The following is a 21,965-nucleotide window of genomic DNA, read 5'->3' as shown; positions in this document are numbered from 1 at the left end:
CTCTATAAAGAGAGGGGTGATGACTTGGTCTCTGTTTATTCAATGAAATTACTGCCCTTGCTTACTTTCTGACCAGAAACATAAATATGTAATTCTATTTTGCTCTAAAAGGAATTTTTACAATTCTAAACCTTTCTCCATTTTGTAGATCTTACATCCAGGATGATAAAATCATGAAGCAGGAATAATAATGATTTCCTGCACAGAAAAATGTGTATGTTAGAGATGTTGGTTGAATGTTTCACCTCTATTAACCTCTCTTCCAAACCAGCAGAGATGTGGGAATATTTACTTATCATACAAATTCAAACTAAGATGCTTTTCCTGTGAGCAAAAATGCTCACCAACTTTGTTTGCAAGGGTAAAGTCTTGTGTGGTTTGCTGCATGTGTTACCCTCACACTAATTTTTCAAATTCTGTGATTCTGTAAAATTATTAGGCATTCTTAATATTGGAAATAGTAAGAAATAGTCTCACTGGTATTTAATTTTTAACTTCAAACCTGGTAAAACTTCTATTCTTGTCCATCTGTCTCAAGTTGTCACAGATTTTCCAATAGTAACTAAACTGCTGTGTTATGATTCAGGCTCTATATGTGATATTTAGCATGCTGTGTCTCTTTGCTGTTCCAGGCTACACAGAAAGCAGCCTCTAGCATATTAACTGCCTGTTTCACCTGAAGTAAAATGGGAGAGCATTTTAAAAGATAAGTTTTCCTTTGTCACATTTCTTGCTTGTGCTGTAGGTTATCAGAGCCTTTCCCCCCTCACATGTAAGCAAAGACAGATATAGAGAAAAATTATTTCTTTGAACCACAGGAAGAATTTTCTTTGCTGTTCTATTAATATCTGACTGAAAGAAAAAGAAAAAATTCTGAATAAATGACTACAGGCATCTTAAAACCTGTAAAATTATTTTTTAAACAGGGCTTTTGCTTAAAAAATGGGATCTGAACATGTGTGTAATGGAGCCATACTCACAGAGGAAAATTACAATTTCTATATCTAGCATGTCAGGTTTCTTCAAGAGTCTAAAATGCATGTATTATCACATTTACAAACAGACCAATCAAAGCCTGATTTTCAGAGGTAAATCTTAGAATCCTTTTGAAGTCCAAATTTAAAATGTGATCATGTGTTATCCATCAGAGGCCACTACCAACTAGATTTGTTTGCAACAAATGTAGCTTTGGAGCATGGTAGTGCTAAGAAATATGAGATAAACTATCCTCCACTATTGAATAAGGAGTGATAACAGCATCAGAAGTAGTACTAGTCCTAAAACTTGTCTCTGGGCTCCAGTGGTTCACACCAAGCATTTGGAGATGATACACACAGCCTCAGAGCTGGGATTCTGCTGAAACCTCTGCTGTGATACTGGGAGCAGTGCTCAGAGCATGTAGCAACTGTATTGCCCTATATATCATGATTAATCCAGGACAAAGAACAGATGGCATGAGAAGGAGATGGATTCCATGAATATGGAGTGGGTGGCAATTGTAGCTGGTCCAAGCTTTGAGACCTGAGAGAGTAGTATTGGTAAATAGTGATAAATGTGAAGGGGTTGTTTTGTGCATATTACAAGTTACAGGAAGACAGAATGGAGTTGTCAGCTATCTGACAACTAATTTTTATACATGAGGGTTTTTTTATGGCTGCTTTTATTCTGTGATGTGTTGTTTCATTTGTTTGTTTGCTGCCAGGCACTGTGAGATTTCAGGATTCCCAGTTTATGAAGAGATGGCTTTGTGTGAGGTAAGCCTGGGAGACCAGGAAAGCTGTGGTTTCACAGTTAGAGAAGATGAATTTTCAACTAGTAGTGAATGTTTAAGCCCTGATTTTCAGGAAAATGAACATAAGCAAATACATTTAACTTTCCTTTGGGTTTTGTCCCACAAAGTTAATTGTTTGATGTTGAATTTTTATTGATGATTCCTTTTCCACACTGCAGTTACTGTATCAGGAGAAGGAATGCTTTGAAAGGTAGACAGAAGAGGAAAACACTCCAAAGGAAGTTGGACTGTTAGTCTCCTGAGACACCCAGTGTATGGATTTCGTTGGCTTGTGAAATGCACATCAGTCACACCTCCATTCAGATCAAGTCTGACCTGTTTCTGAGACTTAGTGTCACAGGCAGCGAGTAATACCTCTACAGTGGAGAGATGACATGTTTCAATGGAGATGCCAAGGTGTAAGCATGGATTAGTTCAAGTGACCTCTTCTTGGCAGATGACTCGGTGTAAAATGGCTCAGCAAATCCCATGGGAATACATCTAGGATTTTATTCCTTTGCCCTTACAAACCAATTAATTAATTGCGGTTTTCATCCTTTTAATTGCTGTAATACTAATTTTTATTCCAGAAGAAACCAGAAGGGTAAATGATGTACAGTTTCATGAATAGATTTTTTTCCTACTATTTTCTTAGGAGAGTTTATCTCTGTACCTAATACATATTTTAGAGCATTATAGTTAAACACTTCCAGAATATTTTAATTCTCTTTGCAGGAAAAGAAAATGGGTTTCAGACTTTCTAACAGGAAATCTATAAAATAATTTCTGCTTCATACTAAAGAAATATTTTCAATATTTACAACACTTGCACTGTTTTTCTTCTAAATAATTTCTGTCTCTTCCTAGAATTTAGAAAAAGGCCATCAGTACTTTTTTTCTTTCATCAAGATATTGTTACTCCAGGTGAGGCTCATGCTGATTAGTGGGTGCCATATAGGTTAAATTTAGGATACTATTTCTATATGATATATAAATTCTGTAATGAAAACTGGTTATTTCTTTTGCCTTCAAAGTTGATTGCTTGCCCTTTCCAGGCCAGTTCATTTAAATTTTTGAAGATCTACTCAAACTTCATTGAAAAGAACGTTTCGTAAAATACGGAGAACAAGAATTGCAAAACCCTCAGGAACATTAGGTCAATTTATTGACAGGAATTTTGCACCATTTGGGGAGATGGGGTTGAACAATATCTGTCTCTTTTCTGTTTCCTGATTGTAGGAGCCTGGATCCTGTGACAAGGCAGTCATTTTGTTGGCTGCTTCATAGTACAGTTGCACTCGTTAGAGGGAGGAATATGCAGGGCTGGGTGAGAAAACAAACCTCTGTGAGAATTTGAGCCAATGAAGGATGGCACTCTGGGAAATCAGCTTCCCCATATTTCAAACGTGTTCAGTGAAAGGACAGACTGCACAGCAAAAGAGGATTTACTGGGGTTTAATCTTGTTTGAAATTCTGTACTTTGGAAAGTTCTCCAAGCATTCAGGCAAGGATGACGGTTTTTCTTTGCATACAAAAACTAAGCCTACATCCCACTTAGTTATGAGATTCGGGAGCAGAAGCAGACAGTGGTTTTCACTTTTTAGATGGACCTCCATTTGCTTTGCCATCACAATTGCATATTGCTGGCACATTGCCCACCCAGTAAGGGAGTCATTCAGGAGCTGCTAGGACAAATTCCATACAGGTAGTCATGTTGCCAATGCCTGTGTATGCCTTGTGGGATATCCCACAACTTGTCTGTGTAACTTGTATTTTGCAAACACATTGTTTTCCTGTTGTCCTGTGGTCTATGGTGCATTGTCAGGGCAACTGAGAATTAGATTTATCTTCTGTTGATTTGCAGCTTGCTCTGGGCTTGATACTATGATTCTGGAGACAGTGATAGTACAACTGTGTTATCCATGAGTAGGCCGTTTTGATATCTCACACAGCTTCCACGTGCTTCAGTTAGTAAGTCAGAATCTCAGAATCACAGAATCACAGAATATTCTGAGTTGGAAGGGACTCTTACGTGAGCATCCCATACAGGGATCAAACCCACAACCTTGGCATTACCGGCACCACGCTCTAACCAACCCATGCCTGCTGGATTCACAGGTGTGCGAACAGTTTAATAATTCTGCAGAAGTACTTGGAACAAAGCCCTAAAGGGTTGTTGTTTATTTTGGAGCACTCCAAAATGTGAAGGAATGTAATAATAATTCCATGCAACTTTGTGCAAATTCTATTTCTTACTTCTTGGGCAGTTGAAGCCCTTTATCCACACAGTCATTTGGATATAAGCACACTACAGTTTGATGTCAGACCAAAAACCAAAAGTGATCACAAAGAACATAAATAATTTTACTTCATTTTAATGGAATTTTGATACAAATTAATTTGGATTGAAACTTTCTTCTTCTCTTACAAAGAGGAGGAAAGAAAAAATATATTATTTTCTGTAACATGCCTCTTCTACCTGCTGCTACTGAATGAAAATCCATCTTAAATGTAAGCCTCCACCTAACCACTTTGTCAAATATCTTTTCTGCCTCTCCTCATGGTTATTTTTGAAGAAAGCTAAGCACCTAAGGAAAAGTACTGAAAAGCTCACAGCATTATTTGCTTAGGGAGGAGTGCTTTACTAGTGCTCTTGTCTCAGGTTGGCAATAGTCTGCTGCACTGTATAATATTTGAATTGTGGGGGTTTGTAGCCACTGTTCAGGTAAATAACAATGTCATGCCAGGTAAAAGATACAAAGAGGTGAATTGAATGATTTAATCATAGCTGAGTCTGCTACTCAGGCTCCTAGAGTGGCAAAGAAATAACCATTACAACAATGATCTTTGTACATGAATATCAGGCATGTTTCAATCCAGGCTGGAAAAGACGTGGTTCCAATAATTGTCTTTATAGGCACAAGGCCGTTTTGGAGCTTTTTACTTATCCATAATCAAAAGATCAGATATTTTGCTGTCTTCTGGTGGATTTATTTTTTCCAGTTTCCTATTAAGAGAATTCTGGGAAGCTGCTTTACCAGGCCTCATGAATGCACATTCTTGGAGGGCCAAGATACACATTCGTGGCCACGCTGCTTTAAGACACGGCCCCTTCCTAACTGTGCTGTGCCTGCTGTTGTGCTTCCAATGTCCATGAGTTGGTCTAGTCTGGTTATTTTGCTTGCAGCAGGTTGGACACCTGCACCATGTGCTCCAGAACTGTGTGGGATCAGCCACCTCCAGCTGTTTGGTGTTGACAAATTGGAGCAGTAACATCCTGTACCACACAGCTTGACTCAGGCAGGGTCTGACAGGCTGCTGAGCATGAGTGGGGATGGTACATGAGCTCAGCATAGATGGAACTGAGCTGCACAGACCTGGCTTTGCCCACCCCAGGTTCAGCTTTTCTGCTTGTTGATAATATTTCCCCTTACACACCTTGCATAAAACTGAGGGCTTGTTTACGTGCAGCATCAAACTGCTTAAAAAGGAACGTGTTGCCAATGTAGATTTCACCTCTGGATTGCAATGTGTTTTCCCATGGTTAATTTTCATGCGTTCATGCAATTCAGAATCACGTTTCATATGATTTATGGAATAGCAAAATAAGTTACCAAGAAGAGATAAACTTACATTTGTAGCCTTCATCCCAGACTCCCTTCTTAAGGGGAAACTCCAGAAATCTGTCGGAAAGACAGTTTTAAAAAATGTTCCGGGGAGAAATGAGGTCTGACTTATGTGCTCATTTACTGTGGTATTTGAGGACTGAGGGAGATAATATCTAGCATCTTTTCGAACACTGCTCTGCCCAAAATACTTCCACTCCAGTTGCCTGCCTCTGTTAACTCTGTTTAAATGTTATGGAGTCTGATACATTGTATTTTGCAAGTTAGAGGTGGGAAACTCATTTCACAGTGCAGGGAAAAAAACCATTATTTCAAACTAATCCTTTGCCTGCACTCAGAGAAATCAAATAAAAATACAAAGGTAAAAAAGAACAAAGCTTCACTCATGTTTAGAGGAGAAGTGACAGCTCCCTGTTTGAAGAGCAGTTCTCTGGTTGTACTTGTATAAGTAAGTGGAAAACTTGAATGATCTCAGTCGAAGATGTTCTCTCTTGTTCCTCCACCTGTATTATTGTTCTCAAGCTTTTGAACAATTGCTGAAATCTATAGAATAGTTTAGTTTATATTCCTTCCCCCGCAAGTGCATTTTTATTTCTTACATCCTCTTAGGAACAAACAGAAGGAAAACAAAGTCATAATGTCACCTCTAAAATCATTCAATATTTACAAAGTGTGATCTTCCAGTGTATAAACTAGTGTAACTCTGTTCTTTGCCTTGTAAGGGTGAGGAATACTCTGATGGATGTGAGTGCAGTGTATGTCTGTGGTATCTGTAAATCAGTTGGTGTAGTCTGTGTGTGTTACATAGATCTGCTGAGGCAGTGCATGACAAAGTGTGTAATAATGAATACTGCACAATGGAGGACAATACTACACAGCATAAAGATAAAGGATAATGACAATGCTCTCAAATAACGAACCCCTGAGCAATGCTGGCAAACCTGTGAGGGGATGTAGGACGTCTTCATTGTTTCATATGGTAATAATCTGTGTACGCACGTGGTTTTCCTAATGATCCATGGGTAAAGACTATTATATGAGCAGTTCAAGAAGAAACTACCTGTTTATACTGAATAATTTCCGTATGAATGGTTTAGGGTTGTGCTTTGCTTTTCTGAGATACGCAGTTTCTAACACTGGCTTCTTATCACAAACTTTCAGCCATACAACCTGGTCTCATCAGATGAAACAAGTTAAATGTAGTCAGATCCAGTCAGTACTTAGGTGAACGATTTCCAAGGTAATTCAAGAATGCATTGGGAAACGCTCCATAGCAGTATTCCTCTCTTGCCAGCATTGAACAAGCATCTCCCATTTTTTTGGGGAGTTCACTTGATACGTGGTTCTTCATCCTCATCCTAAATTATCCTCTATCATTGCCATGCACTAAGGGCTGCATTTGTCAGTGTGCATGTATTCTGCCAAAAACCTTTTGTGATGAAAGGTACTACATAAGCAATGGTGCCTGCTCAGACTTTATATTTTATATTTTATCTTTTATATTAGCCTTGTGCCGCCCTGGTTTAGTAAAACCCAACGGAATGTTATTTTTAAAGCACCATTTAGGTCAGCCTTTGACTGAAGAGTACAGAGCACCGTTTCCTTGTCAAAAATACTTGTGCAGAATCAGAAGTGCTGGCATATACCTGTCAAAAGGACAAGATAAAGCAGCACTTCTGTTATCGTCTGTGAGATAAACAAGAATTATCATGTTTGTGGTTCTTTTTTTTATTTCTTCATAAGCTGTGATTTAATTGACTTATTGGACTTAAGGGAGAGCTGACCTGTACATTGCATCTTGATGTTTCTGTTTGCTTTCACTCTAAGCTAGCTGACGTAACATTTCTTTATATTTGTGTAACACCTACAGTTCTACCTCTCTTGGAGAAAATGTATGGGATATCTACGCCTGAGAACTGTATATTATAATAGCTAAGAGCTATGATAAAGAATAAAAACTCACTTGTTCTCATCAAGCTGTAAGATAGCATCAGCACAAAATGAGACAAAAGGCTATCAAACCTATTGTCAGGAGAAAATGCAGATTAAATACAGATAAACACAAAGTACAAATGAAAGATGTGAATAGGCTTATATAATGAAAAAGAGGGAGCCCAACAAGCTTCTTTACTGTTTAATGACATACTCCAAAGACAAATATTACAGCTAGATTTTCAAGGAACAAAAAGTCATGCTTTTATTCTGTATTTTTTTTCCTGAATAAATAGCAAAGCCATGGAACAATTTCCTTAACTGAATGCACAGAATAAGACCTACAGCAAAAATAATCAAACCACTATTAGTGTGATCATGTAATCACAATTGATTTTCTTGCTCTAAGATTATCATGATCCACCATTGTGAAGGAAAACCACACCAGAAGTGAATTATACTCTCTGCTATTAATTTGGGGATTCATTCCATATACTGTGTCAAAATGCTGATGCCTGTGCTCTGGGAACTTCCAGTGAACATACATCTTTAGAGCTAACAGCAAAATGAAGTTAGGAGTCAATCACTCCTAAATCTCTTGTATTTATATATAAAGCTGGATGTGTACACTTCTAGAAAGAACAAAGGAATGAAATCTCTTCTTGTTGGTGGTGTTTCTTTCAGTTTGGAAAAAGAAATAGTCTTCTCAATATTCTGGATACTTTGTAATATGCACTTTTGCACTATTTCCTTCTACTGGTCCTAAATGAGGATGCTCATTTCCAAAACGTTTAAAGCATAGACAAGTTTGATTATGACTTTTAAAATCGGATTTAGGTAAGAAAGTCAAATTTATCCAAGCTTAGAGAGGTTTTGTTAATACCAAGCATATCTGAATATGCCTGTCTTTGTACCTTTGCAGGATTTCACGTTGCCTAATATAATGTTCGTCATGGTTTTAATTTTTCCTCAAAATGGATCTCTTTTATGTCTGCTGTTTACCATCCTTGCCAGAGTCATTGAGCACAAGAAATACAGTATCTACAAGATGCAGAAACTGCTTTCTTCCTTGCACTCATGTAATATGTAGTGGATGGTTTCAAGAAAGGATCTTTACTCTGTGCTTTACCTTTTCATGTGTAGGATTTTGATTTCATTTGAAATGAAAGGCGTAAACCTCAGGTCTGGAAACTAATAGAATTTCTGCATTTACCGGCTGATCCATAGCCTTTAGGTTAGATTGTGTGTCAGCCAGCAGTCGGCTTGTTGAATGAAGCAATACTTTAAAACTAAAATGAAAAGATTTCTGTTATATGTAGCCTGACACCAGATATGAAGGCAGATTTCTACTGGCTTATTATTGGAAATATTTTCCAGTGTGTCTGATAAGCGAGACTGAACAAGCTGTAGGAAGTAGACCTAATCAGATAATGCTGACTTGCAGACCAGAAAAAAAGAGAGATGTATTTTCCTAAGTGTTGTGCCTTCACTTGACAAGACTGAGGACAAAATGGTTGGTGTAGTGGCAAAAGGCACTGCAGAGAGCAGGGAGTAAACCTGCTGGTTCCTGGGGGTGGCTGTTGCGTCTAAGCCTTTTTTCTTGTGTACGTTCATGGTCTGTGTCACGGAAGGTTTACATCTTAAGTGCTTGAGTGCATTGGCACTCTGGAGATGGGGCATGTAAAAAGGACTGGGAGAACATCAGCCTGGATCAGCTCTTCATTTTTCAGTGAGTTTAGGTATTTTTTTTTAAACTTCAGAGGAATTCAAAATGGACTTGCGAGAGGGTCCCCCGAAGGATCAAGCGATGTGTTCTGCTCAGACTCTCAGTGCTGCACATCCTTCCTGGAAATACACTTGAACACTGAGGATATTCACAAGAGAAGCAAATTCTCAGTATGATTACAGGACCTTCATGATGTTGCAGGATGGAGGACAAAGGAGGGTCTTGTAGTAATTCTTAGAAAGATTTCCCAAAGAACTGAAGCAAAAAGATTCCTTTGTTATTTCCATGCCTAGGTATGAAGTGGGCATTACCACAGTTTGGTAGTTAACACAGAAAGATACTTAACACAACTTCAGGTTATTTTTCAGATTGCATGTAGATAATAGATTATATCAAATGCAAACATAGTGCCACATTAATATTGCATGAGAAACGTGCATACTTTATTTGTTGGCCTGAAGACATTTAAAAAAAAAAATTGTTGGAAGATCCTCTTTATTCTAAGCATTTTTTTTTAAACAGCTTAGCTCTTGGTTTTGTACCTTAAATGTCTCTGCTCAGGGGAAAAATGAATTTAATTGCATAAAACCTACTCTGCACTGATTTTTCCAGGGAAAAGATTAAAGTTTTAAATGGATTGAGCGTCCGTGTAAGTATATTCACATTCATACGTGTCTGGACTGAACATGCCATCTGTGGCTTCTGCTTTATTTTTCTTACTGTAAATTTGGAATTCAAAATAACATTTATTTTGTGAGGCAAAATCAATAAATCATTTAAGTTGTCCCACACTTTGTATAACTAATTGTAATTAGTATAATGTCTTTGTTGGCAAGAGCTTATCAGGAACATAGCATGAAGAGGCAAAGAAAAAGCTTTATAAAGAATGATGTTGTTTTGTAAAGCTAATTGTGACACTATCTCTGCTATTGTGTGTGATTGAACTCTTAATTTTTAATCTGGTGTTCCTTCCAGCAGTGTAGCTCCTAGTGTTACCTGAGGTTTTCTGCAATATAACCATTGTCAGTTCTAGATTTTGCAGTTTGGTGCCAAAAGGATGTAGTCTAGACTTGAGTCAGCTAAATTGTGGCAAGTGGATTGCAGTTTCTAATTGTAATGAATTAGCTTGTTTTGATGTTTGTTATGCAAATCTTGTAGATAAGAATTCACTTAACTGTGATGTCCTGAATTTGGTGCTAGGGGAGCAGCCACAGGCTCCCCTGATGGATCCTGTCACATGTATGGCCTTCTCGAGGAGCTGCTTGCCTGCAGAATTCTGTGGCAGCATAGCCAAGTCTTACCTAGGTGATACTGGGAATCACTGAAAAGATGATGTTACTAAGAGAAATATAATGTGGAAGACAAATCAGAGCATTTATTTATAAAGCAAAGGACCACTGTCACACTTCATGAATGTGTTCTAGTAACTTGGCTTCACTGGAAGTATCATATTCCTGGTACTAACTGAAGTCCTCACCGTTCTTGATACCTGAGCATTAGCTTAGACTGACAGTGAGCTGGCTAAATGATTAGTATGATGATTCTTGTGTTTACTATTCTCACAAAGCTGGATTGTGAAAGACTTGGAAAATTAACTAATTTGCTACTTCAGTTGATAGCAGAGAAGCCATAAAAATTCGTGTTTAAAGCATTTCACTGCCATTCTAATAAGTATGGAGATTTTTCTCAAGGCTTCCACTTGTATTATTAACCTCCTGCAGACTATTCAATGAATATTGGAAGAAAATATTCTGAAATTGTCCAGTGTTGAAGAAACTGTTCAGTGGGATAGAAGGAAACCTTCTGTGACCCATAGTTTCTCTTCCTGTGAGCTTCTCTGTGGCAGTCTCCTGCTTTTCTGAACTATTTGCTGTATCTTGCTTTTTCTAAAGGCTGCCATCTGAGAGAAGAACGTTTGCCATTCTTGCTCTGCCTGCAATCACGGTGCTGCCTCCAATGTAAATATTTGAGCCAGTGGCTGCAGGCATGTACTGAATAAATGTAGTGACTCTGGGGGAACAGAAGGGGAACGACAAAAGCTAATCCTGTGTCTCCTGAGGATTTGGGACCCTACATTTTAAGTGGGGCTTTAATTAGGCTTCAACCTCTTCTGCCCACAATGTGCATGAGCAAAAGATGCCCATCAGAAAACCAGCTACTATGTAAGCCAGGAGGGGTTAGAGGAAGTTTCAGTAGCTCAGATGTGAGCATTATTTCTTTCTTTCTTGATAGTTGGACAGAGGTGAATTAATTAAGAAAGCAGTGAAAGACTTGATCCATTTGGATGGAATATAAATAAGCAAGACCCTAATATTGATATTAAACTGTAATGTGATACCTATATATGTGAGTGTGCTTCATTAAAATGTATGTTACAAAAAGAAAAAAGCAGAAGAAAAGGAAAGAGAAATATTTTGTTCCTTTTATACTTTAAGGAAAAGTTAATCTGGAGAAAGATACAGTAGTAAAAGAGAAGGCAACATCTGTGTTAATTAGCAATTCGTCTTCAAAGCTTGACTGATGGGTTACATTATGGCCTCTTGCAATTGAATTAAAATTCAGACACATGCAAGTTCTATTTTTACCTCCTTTTTCCATATCAGAATAATTTGTCTGGATTTAAGACTTATTTTTTGCTAAAAATATTGATGTTCCATAATCTAAGATGAACCTTTGGTTAGTGCAAATAGACAGTGTAGAGAAGAGCTCTGTGGCTCTGGATGCAATTCCAGAGCACATGGCTTAATGACGTGATGTGGTGTTAGGGAGAAGTACATGTACTTCCTCCAAAGAATCTGGTTTTCTTAGGTATTTGACAGTTCAGCTCTTTGGTTCAAGAACTGTCGTGTGTGTACAGTGCCTTGCTCAGTGAGGATTCACAGTGCTACTGTAATGCAAATAATCAGTTAGTAATTTAGCAACAAATTAGGAATTAATTTTAGAATACCTGGAAACACTCCTCTGAATACCACAGCTGGGACAGACGAGTTGTTGATAGAGGAATGTGCACCAATGAAGGTCTAATCTGTAGAGTTTGAATTCTCTTTTTCTGGTGAATATTATCTGTTCAGAAATAAAACTTACAGTTAATATTCTGGCCCTCCATAAGCCTTTTCTTTTTGTGTGGGCATCCATCCTGGTAAAAAGCAAAGTTCTCAGATAAATGTGAAATGTAGAGAGAACAATGTAACATCACCTTCCCTTCCATGTCAATATCAAAGAAGTAGTGCTTGAACTACCACAATGACTACAGACTGTGGAAAATTTGAAAGGGTATCAGCTGATGTAGATCAGTGTGGGTTCTGTTAGCTGGGTATATTCCCACTTAAACGGACAGAGTTAGCGTACAATCTCATGCTAGCTGTTCTTTCATTTTCACCATAGCAATAAAACAAAATATCTTTATAAAAGCTTTTGCTCACATTCCAATGTCGCAGACATCCAATGTACACCTTTACAAAGTTTTATCATATTTTTGATTTAAACATAAAAAAGACCCAACCTAATAGAAAATGTTTTTATGAAAAATTTAAGCTGCTTTCAGACAAGGTTAGGTGAACTCTTTTCAGTATCTTGTATTGAGAAGGTAAGAGCTAATCAAGGAATTTCTTCTGTATTCGCCTACAATACGTTTCACTAAAATATGCAACTAGGGATAGTGAGTGCCCTTTAATACCAAAAGAAAAGGGTGGGAAAGCCTCCTTAATTAAATCTCTTCAGGGATCTTGGATTAACTGCAGCTCTGTTTAGTTTATATCCTCCCTGTAGAAAAATGTGCAGACCCAAGACAGCAAATACTGATTTAAATGTAGATGCAGGGAAAAGGCCCTGTTGTCTTTTTTTCTTCCACTTGGCACAGTTTTTAATTTTGATTGATTTTTGGTTACAAAGGATGAAAATCTTAAGTCCTTCTCTACTCCCTTCCACGCTGTGTGAAAATACTGAACTAGGACTCAACAAACTGGACGCAGCTACTGATGAAGGGAAGAGCACATAAAGCTGCCCTGCAGAGGACTGTGGCACCAGCCCTGAAACCTGAGTCAGAGTTTCAGCTGTCACTCCCTTTGTCACAGCCACCAGGGGTTGCAGTAAGTCTTTGGCCTAGCATAGTCCAATAGAAAGTGGGGAACAGTGGGACAGGGGCACACTATGGTGCCACAATGGATATTTTGGCATTACCTCCCATTTGCTTCAACCACTGCAAGCATAAGTAATTGTCCTGTGGAGCAAGTGCTCTGCTGGCACAGACCAGAAGAATTGCATTTCCCAATAAACTCAGTCTCCCTAACCATGGAGTGAATTTTACTCAGGTGATTTTTGAAGAGAAGAATGGCTGTGTAAAGATGCCAACAGCTTAGACCTCAAACCTGCTTATGTGAATTTAGTTTTCCTTCATTCTAAACATACTTGCATTTTTGTAATGGGCAACATTTCTGTGCATCCTGTCCTGACTTAAACATACATTTGCTCATCAACAAAATCCAAGTGCAGATGGAGATGAGTGGAGCCATGTGTTTCTTTCTGCACAGTGCAGCTCCAGCAGGTCAAGGTTGTTGAGCATAAACTGCTCAACTTCAGACCCCAGGGGATAAGTGCAACCCAGGGACTCACAAAAGGCATCTTCTACTAATAACTTGAGTGCATGCAGTAGCATGGGCTGTGGCTCAGACCACAGTCTGTAGTTAAGAAAGCAAAATAAAGAATCTTGATTAAGAGAAATAAACAATCTCAACTCAAGAGAAATCAAGAGAATATGTATTTCTGGAAGCAGAATTATTAGAGAAGAGAGTGGAGAAGGAAAAAAGACTGGAATTGGGATTTACTGTTCTGTGAACGGTTTGCACCGAGACCACAATTCGTACCTGAAGACTCAGTGCAACCTGCAGAAGCCCAGTAGCTGTAAGAAATTTAGCTACCAATTCGTGCTCTCTACAGGGGATGCCATTCAGATTGAAAAGATTAGCACAGGTTTGAGAATGCATGAGAATCACCTCGAAATAATATATATGTGCAATATATAGGCTGGAAGGCAGAGTTTACGATTATAATTCTTTAGTCTTGTTTCTCTTCTGTGTGCTTTGCAGCAAGCTGAACCTCTATGATCACCCTTGATAAACAGGAGTTCTGATTTTCTTCTCTAAGCTCAGCAGCAGAGGCATCTGAAGGAGCATTCTCTGACTGAGTGAAATAACTTCCTTCTCTTGTTGCCTGAGTTCACAACTGAACTGAGATACATCAAAGTCAGGTCAAGGAATCAGAAATAAGGAAACTACAGAAGCCTGGACAGCAGAACTAAATTTTCTTAGGCTGCTGCCTTTTTTCCCCCGCTTTGTTTCAGGTTTCCATGACTGTATTGAATAGACCAAAGAAAGAAAGGAAGCAAATTTTTTAAAATGTACATAACACAAAGATTGGAAATATATCCATAAATTAAATACCCAAGCAGATGCCTCAGGTATTTCAGTACTTGTAGTAACAGATTAGTCCTTATTTCTAATGTTGGTTTTGCCTGTCTTGCCCAAAATCGTAAATAGTAAGTCAAATAGTTTTGGTGGTTTTTTAATTAGATGCAGTTAAATACAAAACCCTCATTTCTCTGCTACCTTTTGTGATCATTCAGAAGTGTCCTTCCTATCTTTTTTTTGATGCCATTTTGACATGGGATTTATTAATCATTACATCTCCTTTAAAATCAGATTGTGGGGAGAGATTCTCATGGGCTAGTTTGTGACCTAGGAGTAGCCTTTACTGCAGGTTTATAGCAAACTCAACTGAAATGGACTCTTAATTAATTAATTGATACTCTGCAGTATTAATATAAACAGAAAGCTAATATTTCTGGAGATTAATTGAACAGTGTGCCACCCAACTGCAGTTTATTTTCAGGATTCACAGTAAGGATGATCTACCAAGAGTTTGGGCTGGCAGGAGTGCATCACTTCTCCATACCCACGTACATCTTGCTGGGCACAGTCCGTGCCTGAATCTGGAACGTGGTCTGTGCTGTTCATAATGCGTTCCACTTGTTTAAGCTTTGCATAAAACTATACATGATGGACAATAAAACATCTGTCCATGTATAAATGTTTCACTTTTCAGAATGACCTGAAGCACAATGTGTGAGGCAGCCTGCTCACTGCTAGAGGGGCATGGCTGTTTATTATTAGATGTCCTGCACCATTATGGAGTACAGAGCAAGCACATGTGTGTACACACACACACAGACACGTACAAAAGAATGAATAATTATGATAAATGGCTGCCTAACAGGTATCTTTATAATGCAGAAATAGCAACCATTTTTACCAGGCAAAATCAATTCTCTGTGTTTGCGTCTTCTTTGCTCTTCTTGTGCTATTTTTTCTGCAGAAAGTATGTAGTGAAATAATTAGCAACAAAGCACCATGTCTTAGAGAAAACAGAAATAAATCCAGGCTAGGGCTGATATTCTTCAAGATTTAGAGTCTTGCCCTTCTCCCGTACCAAATATACTTCCTTTTCTCCTCTCAAAAAACCAGCTCTCTGGCAAGAGAAGTGTATGTGCTCCTCAGGGGAGAGGTGAGAGCCTTGCTGTTCTCTCAGTGGTGGGTGCATTTTTCTGTCAACTCATTCCAATCTGTCATTTACAAATCTACATCTGATGTGAAGAGGAAGGCATAGACCAAAACCGTGACTTGGGGAATGTGGGTGTTTAATTTGGCAAAGCAGAAGAGTTTTTCAGCAGCTGTACTCAGACATGCTTCCTCAGGGGAAAAAAAAAAAAAAAAAGGGAAGCCTCAGTCAACATAAGTTCAATGGTAGCATTAATTTGGTTAGTACAGAATTGCATAGTGGATCACCAGTATGCACTGGCAGATAAATTTCCGTATTTTTAGTTGTAAGGAAATATACTATGATTCAGCAATGCAAAAACCCAGAGAAACCCAGGGAGAAAAAGAGCTGGTTGTCTTGAACAAGGGAGTGCAGAGGGGATGTGTACATTCTACCCTCATTCCTGAGGACCTGTCACAGATGAGGCTGACACAGGGCATGTGACAGAGTGCCTGGCAAAACCAGAGTACCCTGACCCCCTCCCAGAGGATTAATGGTCTCTTGATGCACCACAGATACAAGTAAGTACCAGAGACAATTCTGCCTGAACACAGTCTAAGTTAATCCTGGCATAGTTTTGAAAATACTTCTGTTTATTTTGAATAATTTTAAAAAAACCTTTTTGTTGGAAGGGCATCTCACATTATAAAGCCTCTGCTCTTTGGATTATAGGTCTCTTTGTTTAGACCAATACTCTTATTTATACTTCTCTATTAATCAAGAGGCCTGACAAGCTGCTGCAAATAAAGCTGCTGCTGATTCAGTTGTTTGGTAGGAGAGTCATCTGAGGATTAATTCTATAAACAACCTTTATGAAAAGATACTTTTTTTGTCAATTAATTGGCCTGAAGAATTTTGTCATTTCAATCTGTCATTGTTGAATTTTACTTTACTGCAATATTTTGAAATTAAGTCAAAAAGGAAAAGTGTCTATCTAATGCTTTTGGCAAGCTCTCTGTTAATTAATAGCTTTTTGAAGTACTAAATTTCCCCGCTTTTTATCTTAATTAACACTCTTAATTGACCTTCTGTGATCTCTAGTTTCTTCCAAAAGAATTTAAAAATAGGCTTCTAAGTTCTTTTCTGCAGTCAGATTGACATGCAATTGCTTGTCTACACATCTTTCCTTCACAAGCGTTTTTTTTCATTTTTATTTTTTACCACTGGAGTCCCCACTGGAAATTACAGTCCATTGAACCATAGAGCTAAAATTGATTGTGCACATAAAAAATCCTGGAACAATTGAATGAAGAAAAGAACTTCCTGGAATTCTCTGGTGAAATCAGAACTCAAGTGACAACAAAACTTTTACCCGGTTTGAACTCACCTGCCCTGGATCACTAAGGAAATATTTTATGTTCCTCCATTTGCCCCCAATGACAGAAAGAATTAGCTTTTCCTTCATTTAGCCTACATCAAAGCATGGTTATAGATGTCAAAGAAGATGAATTTCAGTTGCCAACATTTTTTGGGTGCATTCTCTGTTCCATCTTCTTTATATCAATTTCTTACTCTTTTTGTAAAAAAGTGGGAAGTTAAAGCTAAAGAGCCCTAATTTCTTTTAAGTTAATTTTTAATTAAAGCTTTATGTATCACATATTACAATTCTAGCAATCCTAAAAGTGCCTTTTACCATTTTCTTCTAAAATTTGGAATGCAAGTGCCTTTTGTAACATGTTGTGAGAAACTGTAGTCAGTTCTTCCTGCTGGAGCTTATGGAAGGCATTACTAAAATGCAATTCTATGTTTTGAGACTTGAAACTTTCAAGTAACTATTAATCTTGGAGCTTACTTTTATATTCTGAGATTAAATAATGACATTTTAAGCACTTAAACCTTCACTAAGAGCAAGATAAGCAAGCATATACTTCATTTCAAGCATTTTAACTAAGATGATTCCACTGGTCTTTTCATGTTCATTCACTGGTCTTTAATGTTAAGCATATGCCTATGTACTTTTCTGAAATGGCAGATGGTATTTAGCTAAGTTAATTACAACCAATAACTAACATTTCTTTAAGAACCCCTAATAAAGTAGGAAGTATGCAAAATAGGCTTTCATTTTTAAGATAAACCAAGTAACTTTTTGTGAGCATTGCCTTTTTATTGCTACATTCAGCTGTAAATCATGTCTTGAAAGCAAAGCCATCTCTTAAAAAGTGTTTTTTGAAAAATAGTGCACTATTTTCTCCTGAGCTGTTGAGACAATTTCCTGTCTAGATCTGGTACCCCATTAATTTTAGACTATTAAAAAAGAAGTCACTTTGATCCATAGGAAACAATTTTGGGATTGTTGCACACACATATATCACAATAGATCTGCCTGCTGTAGTTCTACAGATGATGTTTAACAATCTCCTGTTTACCCTATTTTGAGATTAATATCCTCATTCCCCCCCATTTGTGCAGTAACATAGCCTTATGCTATAGCCTTATCCTCCTAGAAATGGAGGATTTTTTTCTTTCAATGTGTAAAATTTGAAATTTGAGTGCAATTACAGTAACAAGAGGAACTCTTTTTCTAATGAGTCTCAAAAGCCCCTGACCAAGAAACATGTAAAACTCTCCTGTAGAGAGGGAAATTGAGTGCACAGTGTTAGCATAATAGCAAGGACTGAGACATTGCTTTGCACTACAGTTTTATGGGATGATATTTTAAAAGGTATTCAGAGATTTATGGCTTTTTAGGGACAGCTAAAATTGTTTTCACATTTCTAATATTGCTTTCATTAGAATTTTGAAAGTATGTTTATGGTATCAGATTGAATTCTAAGGTGTCACCAAATCATCCAGAATCCCCACTGCTTAAGTATATTCCCTTGTATCCTTGTGTATCTTCAGAGGAAAAAATGGGATTGATGTAAGTGCTTTGGTTTAAAGTATATAATCTGTATTCTGTCATGTACTTCATCTCCCAGGGAAGGTACCTTGGAACTCACTCTGCTGTTTTTATTTATCCTGCCAGTGCAGTATATAGATGAGAGGACTAAGGTCCAATGGTGTTAAAACAAGACATGAAATATTGATTAATTCTTTTTTTAAATTCCTTTTTCCTCCTGAGTATAGAAAATTTCAGATGCTACTGTCAATATAGTGCTGTCCAATAAACCTCCATTATTGGAAGGGTCCTGATCTTCATCGTGTTCTTATAAATGGTTATTATGATCCTAAAACGCTTTAAAAGCTCAAGGCCAGTGTTTTCCTGGTGCAAGTGCTGAAAGCAAGTTAGAAGCAATGCAGCCTTTTATCATGGCAGAATGTTACTCTGAAATAACACGAATTGGATTGGGAATTCTCCCTGCTAGACAGTTGCAGAACATTCTGGTTGAAGAGATGAAGATCCTGATGGAGCAGATAAACAGATGTACAGTTTCATGGCTATAAAGGTGTCAAAAAAAGAAGCACAATTACAGTTGGTATCCACCCAATGAAATGTGGGTGTTTAATACCCTGCCTTTGGTTCCCACTTGTCCTTCTTCAATTTAAGTTAACCCTTTATTTATTGTTTCCAGTATGGTCCTCTACAAAAGCAGCTAAACAGATACTTAGCTGTTTCCCCAAGGAAAAGGACATTTCAGGAAAGGTAGGGATAGAAGTTCACACCAGCTCACCCATGAAGGATGACATACATGCACAAGGAAGAGAATATTTAACTACTTTCAGTGTTCTTGGACTCAACTCTGGGAGTTGAGGTATTTGTTTTTCACTAAAAAAATCAAAGGTTTATTTAAACTGGAGTGCACTGGAGTTTCTTTAGGAATGTAAAGCTCTTGGAGCTTTTCTTCTATCCATAATAAAAGGTATTAATCAGAGAAGGAATTTGAATCTCAGACCTGTATGTGCCAGGTAATTATCATGATAAAGGTTGTACAACTAATTTTTCACCCATTGTCTTAAATAGTATTTAATTCAACTTGAGCAAGGAAGTAACACAGAATCTGTGCCAAAAGCCACTGATTGGTATATTTATTCAGGAGGAGGGAGGCAGGAAACCTTAGTACATTCTTGCTGTGAACCAGGAAGAAGCACCTGAGATTGGTTCTTCTGTCTCACAGGGAAGTTGTGGCTTATAGGCTGGGTAAGTTGCTGTAGGATTTTTTTTTCCACATGGAAGTTTTATTCCTACCCCAGGATGAAAATGTTTTCAAAAGATTTTGTTGGTGGCAATAACTGATTTGCACAAAGGTTTACTTGGGAGTTCTTTTACAGCAAAACTGAATTGTGTGCAAACCTTAGGCTGCTTTAACTTAGGATGGAGAACAGACTGCTCCCTGCCATACCAAAAAGCTAAGAGCTTACAGGTGTGTCGGAAAGCTCATATATCACCTCCTCTGACTCACATCCAGCTCGATTAAAGTGCTCTCTTAAGATGGTTTTACGAGTTTTCTGATATATATCTTTGGAAACTGGGCATTTTTAAATAATTTAAATATAATTCTTTTCACTGATTTCAGTCAAACTGAAAGCAATACATGCACAAAGCTGGACTTCAACCAGTTTGTAAGCAGCAAGGGCTGAGTGTGTTCTCACTACTTGTGAGGTTTGAAAGCAGTGAGTCTTGCATGCCCAGGTTATCTGGGTAGCTCTGTTGACTCCCAGTCCCCCATTGATAACATTTGTGTGAGCAGAGCAAACAGGATTTGGTTTGTGGTTAACAATTCATGTGTTTGCTCAGATAGCCAGTCTGTGAGCCAGACCCTTACACATGTAATTTTTCTCACTGGTGCAGGTAATACTTTTGGGCTGATTGAACATATCTAGTCATTTGAGCAAAGACTGTCAATCTGGGCACTATCCCCTTGTGCTTTAGTCTCTGCTGTATCATCTCAAAGAATGATAACAAAAAATTATGTAAAGGGATGTGCACAGAATTTTGGTTTTCAGAACCTTATATTAGATGGTTTTGTACCAAAATATCCTTGGAAGTTTCATTACTGTGTGAATTTTCAGGTTGAGGATAGCCTACTGCAGAACATGATGCTTGCAGAACAAGATGGTGCCTACTGACATGCACACACCACAAATTTTGACACTATTTTGTATTTTGGTAAACTTTATCTCATTTTACAAACTCCACTAATTGCTATCTTTCAGATGTGAAAATAAATTATTTTCTGTCTTACAGGAGATGCATTGTTTGACTTCAAGTATTTAACATGGTATTTTTTTCTGTGGACAATAGCTGGAGGCCCCAAGCTAGGAAGAATGAGAGCATATCTATAAATAATTCAAAGTAATTGTATGGTTTTGACAGATTGTCAAGCTGCTTAATGCCTTTTGTCCCAGGAAATAGATTGTATTTCTTTGATAAAACATTGATAATTTCTCATTGCAATTTGTTTTGTGTATGTTGTATTTTTACAGAGTCCAGTCAGGTTCATATCTCAGCACGGGTTGGTTTACCTTAATTTTGGCTATGGATGCCTGCTATGGAATTCACGTCTATGGGATGATAAATGACACCTACTGCAAGTAAGATCATAGAAAATTATTTTCATGCATCTACAGTTCTGATGTCTTGTCAAAATTTCACAATTGATTTTAATATCATAAATCCAAAAAATGGATCAGGCTGTCATTTCCCAGTGTTTTGCATTGATGCAACACTATTGTCAGCATATTCACTCCTGATATGGCATTTGCTTTGATAAAATAAAAACATTTACAAAATCTAACATCAGATGTCATAAGGAACTATTTTTAATGAAAGATCTTTTGCCATTTCTGAATTAGCTGGAAACAAAGTATGCTCATACTCTTTTGATGAAATGTACTTGCTTCCACTGCTAAAACAAATCTATAGAGGAAAAAACTAATATATTATTTTCTGAATACCAAATACACCTGGAAGTGAAATAAACTGATTAGCCCAGGATAGTTACCTGGAATTACATTTCACCACCATTGAGCAACCTACTTGAACTTTCTAGGTTATATATGGCTTGTTTTGAGTAGTAGAGGTTTCTAATTAGATAATAAAACAAGTCCTGTGAGCTCTATCACCATAAACCAACATAAATTCCAACCAACTACTGTTGGTGACCTTACAGTGACAGTGGATTAATCCTGTTGTCAGAAGCATAACTCTAAACACAATTTTTAAAAGTCAAAGTTAAATACTTTAATCTACTGTGTGTGGTAGAAAAATTTAAAATGAAACCACTCCTCATTCTTTCAGAAAAGCAGGAAGTGTCGTGAACAATGCATGATACTAGCACATACACAGCTACTGTATCTAAGCTGGTTCAAGTTCTGCATGTAACCAGTCCAGTGGGTCATGAGCTCCTAAAGTCAAATCTTTGTGCAGATTCTCACTCCA

The 21,965-nt window shown here is 37.7% G+C and overlaps 1 protein-coding gene and 1 long non-coding RNA gene across 6 annotated transcripts in view; one reads left to right on the top strand and one right to left on the bottom strand.

The window, feature by feature from the left end:
* ST6GALNAC3 (ST6 N-acetylgalactosaminide alpha-2,6-sialyltransferase 3) overlaps positions 1–21,965 on the top strand; it is a 215,317-nt gene that overhangs the window by 190,173 nt on the left and 3,179 nt on the right. For 3 of the 5 annotated variants that reach the window (XM_042030448.1, XM_042030450.1, XM_042030449.1), the window contains one exon: positions 21,011–21,118. In XM_042030448.1, the coding sequence (XP_041886382.1) occupies positions 21,011–21,118 (108 nt within the window). Of the gene's footprint in view, positions 1–632; positions 1,755–1,950; positions 2,608–21,010; positions 21,119–21,965 lie in introns of those variants that run through there. The other 2 variants (XR_006016480.1, XR_006016481.1) reach the window with 2 other exon arrangements.
* LOC121665755 overlaps positions 7,517–21,965 on the bottom strand; it is a 30,127-nt gene continuing 15,678 nt past the window's right edge. The window contains exons 2-3 of the long non-coding RNA XR_006016482.1: positions 12,003–12,118; positions 7,517–9,310 (exon numbers count right to left, since the gene is read on the bottom strand). This is a non-coding gene — a long non-coding RNA (uncharacterized LOC121665755). The remainder of the gene's footprint in view (positions 9,311–12,002; positions 12,119–21,965) is intronic.

The sequence above is a fragment of the Corvus kubaryi genome, unplaced genomic scaffold (genome assembly GCF_017639235.1).
Source record: "Corvus kubaryi isolate FWS band 111438036 unplaced genomic scaffold, C.kubaryi_AGA036_p1.0 37334, whole genome shotgun sequence".
Classification (NCBI taxonomy): Eukaryota; Metazoa; Chordata; class Aves; order Passeriformes; family Corvidae; genus Corvus; species Corvus kubaryi.
Note: the sequence above shows the minus strand (reverse complement) of the source record. Positions and strands in the feature narration are given on the sequence as shown.